The 7,167-nt window shown below is 45.3% G+C and overlaps 1 protein-coding gene across 1 annotated transcript in view; it reads right to left on the reverse strand.

The window, feature by feature from the left end:
* R3HDM2 (R3H domain containing 2) overlaps nucleotides 1-7,167 on the reverse strand; it is a 57,663-nt gene that overhangs the window by 7,718 nt on the left and 42,778 nt on the right. The window contains exons 16-20 of the mRNA XM_014550070.1: nucleotides 3,587-3,688; nucleotides 1,763-2,005; nucleotides 1,327-1,453; nucleotides 921-1,081; nucleotides 318-472 (exon numbers count right to left, since the gene is read on the reverse strand). Coding sequence (XP_014405556.1) covers nucleotides 318-472; nucleotides 921-1,081; nucleotides 1,327-1,453; nucleotides 1,763-2,005; nucleotides 3,587-3,688 — 788 coding nt within the window. The remainder of the gene's footprint in view (nucleotides 1-317; nucleotides 473-920; nucleotides 1,082-1,326; nucleotides 1,454-1,762; nucleotides 2,006-3,586; nucleotides 3,689-7,167) is intronic.

The following is a 7,167-nucleotide window of genomic DNA, read 5'->3' on the forward strand; positions in this document are numbered from 1 at the left end:
CTCCAAATTGCTTCTTTTAATGATGAGCACTCTCTATCCCATAGTTCTGAATCTCACTGATTAGGAAAATAAAAAATGGGAAATCATAAAGCCTCAGTCTCTGAAGCAGGAATTTTTTCTGCTAATGAGCTCTTACGGATATGTCAAATCAATGAGGACAAAAGGAGAATGAACTCACTCATATTCTACTAGCTTTAGGGCACTACTGGGATCTCTACCCCTGCCTTTCTTTTCTTAGGTCAGTGAAAACAAAAGCATGGTGCAACCATCGCCGATGGTCTATGGGAGATGTGTCTGGATTTTCGGGGAGTCCTTACCTCGTACCGTTCTGCTGAGCCGCAGGGATCATGCTGTAGTACACTGGCACCCCTCCCGCCGGGAGACCCCCTTGCACAGATTGGCTTGCAGGGACCAGCATGGGTTGCTGGAAAGGCGGCTGGACCACATTTTGCGAGTCATTACCCACTGGGACCTGAGTGGAGATGAGAAGAGAATGACCACTCGTACTCCCAATGAGTTCATCCAAGAACAGACTAAGGCACTCTAACTTCCTCTCTAGCTCTCAGAGACTCCTCCTATTCTCATCTGCCTAAAGGAAATGCTCACAGAGCTACCTCCATTTCCCTCTTCTCCAAATACCACTCTTGAGCATCTGATGTAGAGAAAGGAGCCTGCTTCCCTTTAGAGCCTACTTTTCTGGGCATATACTCATTTGCATGGCTGTATAAAGACCAAACAATTTAAATAAAGACTCTTCTCAGATTCTCTGGGCTTTCTCTCAGAGGGAAAAAACCTAAAATGTAAGGGCGAAGTGATCAGTATTTTATGTTAGAGTTGTCAGACTGGATGACATAGGAGGCTGTCCTCCTTTCCCTCATCCTGAGGACTGGGTGATCGTTCCCAATGCAAAATGCACCCACTTGGTAAGAAGGCAGTGGAGTATACTGAACCACCAGGCCTTGCATCTGGCCCCCCATGCCACTCCTCTGGTTGCTGAGCAGGCCCTGGTTCTGTGGTTGCTGGACCCCTATCATGCCTTGGTAAGCCGCCTGCTGCTGGTTAGGCATCATGGGCTGTAAACCTGGGGATGGGCAAGGAAGAGAAGACATTAGCATGGTCTCAACAATGTTTAGGAGGTCACACTCTATCAGCAATTTCTCTTCACCTGTCTATTTTGCCTTTCCTTTTTCTGGAGACCCTGGGTACCTCTTCAGGAATATAATCATTCCTGCCTTTTTTTTTAAAAAAAACAGGGACGGTAATTCTCTTTCCCAGTCTCCGCCCTTCCCCTATTCACTGTCTTCTTACACTAGCAGTTCCCCTTACCAGGCTGTTGGGATGGCTGAGGCAACTGTTGACCACGTTGGGGGCTGTAGGCCACCGGGTGAGAGAGAGGTCGATATTGCTGGTTGGAGTTAGGATACTGTCCAGGGGGATAGTAAGAAACCTGGATCTATGGTGAGAGGAAAGAGATGTGTGAGAAGGTCCCCAAACTATTAATTGCACCAGGGTTGATGGCCAAAAATCTGTAAATGGAGGTATTTTGGGTCTGCAATTGCAGCATTGGTATACAAATTTGAAAAATAACAGGAAGGACTTGAGTCACGTAGAAAGAAACCTTCTAACTAGAAAGACAACTAGTGGGAAATGGAGGTGAGGAACAGGTATCCCCTCTGGTCTGTCTAAATCAGAGGAAGAGGGAAGGATTATAATACTGGACAAACAGAATTAGTGATTTAAGCTGGGAACCAGAGCCACTCACTTGCTGAGGAGGCTGCATATAGCCCTGGGGTGGCAGGACTTGCTGAGTAGGTGTTGCATGGCTAGAGGTGGAATAGTTGGAAGCGGGGAGGGGCTGTCCTGTGGAAGCCATGATGAAGCTAGTCTGCTGAGGGTGCTGGGAGATAAGTGGGGGCTGGAACAGAGCTGCGGATGGGTCAGCTGCTTCAGTAGAACCTTGGCGGTTAAGGCTCATCTGTCCAAAGGGGTTGCTGAGGTCATCTGCCTGTTGAAAAAGTAGTGGAGACTCAAGGACTGAGGTGGCATCAAGTCCCATGTTCTCGGCTTCAACACAGACACACAGACAGAAATAGCAACCCTACCTACAGCCTTCCTTACCTACTCCAAATGTGAGACACTCCTGCCTCTGCGCCCTGCGAGGCCAGCCTCCTTACCACATATGAGGCAACAATGGCCACTCTGATTATGATTTTTATTAGAATTTGTCCTGGGGAGATGGGAGCAATGACACAACTTCTATATATAGAAAAACAGGACAAACTAGTGGGTTAAAAAAAAAAAAGACTATAAGCCTTTCCATTTCCTGTCTTCCTCCTGCCTCCAACCACACAAAGTGCCCTATGTTGCCAAAAATCCTGTTTTTATAATAAAGGACCCAGATAACACCTTGAATGGATTATGGGTGGCTCGGTTCATGTGGCTACCCAGCTCTGCCTATGCGGTGGAAAGACTGATGGACTCCCATTCCTGCTGCTTATCTCCTTACTCCCTCTCAAGGTCATTTCCACCTTTGTTCTCTGATACTTGCCTAGAGTTCTCCTGCCCTTCAGAAACCACTTCTAATTCTCACCTCTGAAAGGAGGCCAGGGTGAGTAGCTGAGCTGGAGGGTGAGACTGACTGGCTAGTCTGTAATTGCCTTCTCTCTCAGCCCTCTTCTCTAAGCAGCAAGAGTGATGGTGTTCCATCTCTCACTTGTACGGTGATAGGTTAGTTTGTTAGCTTCCTCGTCCTTTCTGCTCCCTGGACAGTAATTGACACACACACAAACACATACACACGCAGAGGAGTTCTTTTGCAAAAAGAACCAAAAACCAAAATAACTAGTAGGAACAAAAGGTAATGCTTTCCTGTGATTTCACTCAATTTTCAGGGATCTGATCTTCAAGTTAGCTGTTTAACTACCTTAATGGGCAGAAACAGATGACAAGACTACTGGATTGCTGATTATTTTGAGGTCCATATTCTAGGACTTTTCAGAATGGAAATAAGAGGTGGGAGACAAGAAGGGATTCTAGTGAAAAAGCAGACAGGTGTGATTAACACGAAATAAAAAGAAGCCAGTCCTCCTATATCATTAAAGAAGTTATCAACTATGAGGCAAATCAGATCTTCAAAGGATTTGTAGTCAAGGTACAAACTAAACAGCAAGTGCTATGCATTAGAAAAGGCTACTTTTTATGTAAAATAACACGGTAACAGAAGGGAACATTTTAAGTTTTTACCAGTGGAACCAGAGAAGTCTGCAATTGTGTTTTTATTTTTAAAGGAAAAGATGAGGAGCCCAGGTTAGATCAACATCTGGTTGCGTTTCCCTTCCTATAACTCAAGGGAACTCAGTGTTCCTCTCTCTTACATTTAAGCATCGTTTGATGGCTAAATTACTGTGACGTGGTCACTAGAGTGGAGTATACTTCAGCCTATACTGGCCCCACAAGAAGAAACACCTTTAAACATGGCCCTCCAAAAAGCACAACTGCTTTGCAAGGTTGTCACAGACTGACCCAGACATACCCAGAGATATAGGCCACACAAGGACAAGACAAAAAGGGGTAATGAAATTTATACCATGTTGTACTGCTGGGGTGGAGAGACTGGCAGAAGGACTTGGGGACAGGAGCCTGGAGAGAACTGAACAGGCTGCGGAGAGGGCTGCAGAGCTGGGACAGGCTGTGGGCCAGCAGAGAGGCATGTGGGAAGGGAAGAGAAAAGGGAGGCACAGGGCAGAGATGGGGAGGAAAAGGGAAGGAACAGTGTTAATCATAGAAGAAATTTCACATGAATAGCAAGGCTGCTGAGCAGTATGGATACCAAGCCCAGGATAGCAATCTCTCCTATCAGGACAGACTCGCTGCATACCCCATCCCATTAGCCACTCAGAACTTTGCAGCTGTTGTGACCAGTTTTAGAACTCTCAGAGCTGGGGTCTGCTGTCTGATTCCAAACATAGCTTTTCCCAAAACATTCTTTTCTGAACATATGATTCCTGGGGAACATAATTATAAACCCTCCTCAAATGTCCATTTGAAAAGAGATCCCTTGGCCTGGCCAGCGTGACTCAGTAGTTAAGTATTGACCTATGAACCAGGAGGTCATGGTTCGATTCCGGTCAGGACACATGCCTGGATTGTGGGCTCGATCCCCAGTAGGGGGTGTGCAGAAGGCAGCCCATCCATGATTCTCTCTCATCATTAATGTTTCTATCTCTTTCTCCTTCTCCCTTCCTCTCTCTGAAATCAATAAAAAACATTAAAAAAAAACAAAAAACAAAATGGATTCCTGTTTCTGTAGGAAGCGTCATCCAAGGTCTGGCTGAGCTCTCCCGGTCACACTCCTAATTTCACAGCACAGCTCTCCTGGAGGAAGTGCTCATTCACAAGGATCATCTCCCTCCCGAGGGCAGAGAAGGAAAAAACAGTCAGTTCACGCCTGGTTCTGGCTACTTCCTCCTGCTCCAAGATTGTTCTGTGAAACTCCAGGCTGTGAGGGCAGTATGAAAAATGTCCCCATAAGCAAACAGGGAGGGATTTAGGAATAAAATATAAATAGCCTTAGTTTTAACTTTTGTTCCTTCAGTCCCTTCATTAGCCTTAAGCAGGAGGATTTGGTGTATTCTAAACCAACTAATAAGGAGTTATTTTTTTCTCTTCTTCCTTTCCAGCCATTTCAATCCCTCATCAGTTCTCCAGCCATGGCCCCTGGTGGTGGTAGGAGGGGTGGGAGAAAGGGGAGAGGCTAGGAAGAGAGAGGGAAATAACTTTTACATTCATTGTCTCATTTATATATTTTATCTCATTATAGCTTCACAATAAGCTTATAAGGAGATATGATAACTTGTATCTGCAGTTAAGATAGTAAGGTTCAGAGAAATTAAATCACACATCCAGGATCACACAGCTAATCTGCAGAGCTTGGATGGGAACCTAGTTCTACCTGACATATATTCTTCCTCTCCACTCTAGTAGTAGGGAGGGTGGGAAAGAAGCTGAACAGAATTACACAAATATCTTTTAGTTTGTATAATTCTCCTCCCTCCTTTCAAATTTAGAGTAACAAGAGGTGTGGGGGACCCAAGGTGTCAATATCCTCTCCTGCCACTTACCTCTGGAGAGACCCTTTCATAGAGGGGACTAACTTCCAGAAGCAGAGTCCAGGAATTAGAAGACCCCACGATGGAGAACACTCCTGACATGTGGATTAAGTAAATGTAAGTCATCTTGGTTAGGAAAAAGTTACAGAGACTTCACTGTGTGACCTGGGGGAGATGCTGCCATAGCCTTGAAAATAAACTCTCAGCTCTCCCAGCATACTTATTTTCTGTAAGCCAGTGGCATTCCAAATATAACTGCTGGCCAAGCTTCTCAGCATGAGCTATCTGTGCTGGTAGCTTTTAAACCCATTTTCTATTATCCTAATCCTCTTCTTTCTCTTAGAGGAAGGCCTAATGTGCTTTACCCGGGGTCGGCAAACCGCAACTCGCGAGCCACATGTGGCTCTTTGGCCCCTTGAGTGTGACTCTTCCACAAAATACCACGTGTAGGCGCGCACGTACAGTGCGATTGAAACTTCGTGGCCCATGCGCAGAAGTCGGTATTTTGTGGAAGAGCCGGTATTTTGTGGAAGAGCCACACTCAAGGGGCCAAAGAGCTGCATGTGGCTCGAGAGCCGCGGTTTGCCAAGCCGCAGTTTGCCGACCACTGGCTTTAGACCTTATATCCTCCGGAGGGAGAAAGGGTGACCATAGGGAAAGTGAAATGGTAAAAGAAGGCTGCCTGATTTCCTCGCATTTGTGAGTTTTAAGTAAAAAGTGAAGAGAGAAGAAATGCTCCTCTCTTAGGACTCTCCTGAGAAGGGCAGTGGTAAAGGTAGGCATCTCAGTGCTATTTAAAAAAATATATTTTTATTGATTTCAGAGAGGAAGGGAAGAGGGAGAGAGAGATAGAAACATCAATGATGACAGAGAATCATTGATCAGCTGCTTCCTGCACGCCCCACATTGGGGATCCAGCCTGCAACCCACAGGCATGTGTCCTGACCGGAATCGAACCGTGACCTTCTGCTTCATAGGTCTATGCTCAACTACTGAGTCATGCTAGCCGGGCTGTGCTATTTTTAAGTTATACCACCACTACCTCAGCTACAGTTTTCTTCTTAGAGAGTCTCACACTCCAGAGTTAGGAAACTTCCTAAAAACCATGAGGAAGCCAAAGACTGGCCCTGAGGGATGTGACAGTCACCTACTGGCAAATTCTAGACTAAATCATTGGTTCTTAGATGCCTGAATGGGCCCCTGGAGAGAGGTTTGGAGGGCTCCTTTTCAAGAGGCCCATTCCACTTTAAGTAAATTGGGCAAAAGGTAGCCTCTGGCCCTTTAATTCTCAGCCTCACTCCTTGATTTCACATGCACTACTGATATATGATATGGAGGCCTGCTCTGACAGCAGAGGCCTGCCAAGAAGGGAAAGAGCACAGTTTAGCCAGCGGTGTCTCCAAGCCTGGGACAAATGTCTCTTGCTACAGAGCTAAAGGTAACTATATTTTCTCAGTTTCTCTTCCAAAGGAAACTCTTTAGAATAAGCACAGTGGTATGTGTGTATGGTCACTTCCTTCATCCCTGCTCTGTTATGTACCTTTTGAGAAACTGAACAATAAGTATTTTGGGGCTCAGCAACTTGAGTTTGGAGAGCCACCAGTACTGAGAGACAGGGACAAACAGAAAAGAAAGAAAAAGGCAGTAAGAAGAAGAAGAAAAGGATAAAGAGAGGAGAAAAAGTGAGAGGAAGAAAAAAGGAACTACATATGGGGGTGGAGGTGTATAAAAATATTAGCAGCTACCACAAATGCTTCAGGGACACCAAAATTTAACCAGGCTAAGAATTTTTGGTTTGGAGTTTGTGATCACAATTAATCTCAGGAATACATTTCTGAGGGAGCAGAGATCTCTATACCAAATAATGCTCCCCGGTTCCCAATCTACAGGCCTAACTTAGCATCATACTCCCTGCAGGTCAGTCAATACCAACAGCTGACCCACTGACCCTCATGATGCAGAGGCAGAGACAGAATCCGACTGAGTAAAATTTGGGATTCAGAGCCAGTCACTTGGAAATTATTATTATTATTATTATTTTTAAAATATATTTTATTGA

The sequence above is a fragment of the Myotis brandtii genome, unplaced genomic scaffold, assembly GCF_000412655.1.
Source record: "Myotis brandtii unplaced genomic scaffold, ASM41265v1 scaffold581, whole genome shotgun sequence".
Lineage (NCBI taxonomy): Eukaryota > Metazoa > Chordata > Mammalia > Chiroptera > Vespertilionidae > Myotis > Myotis brandtii.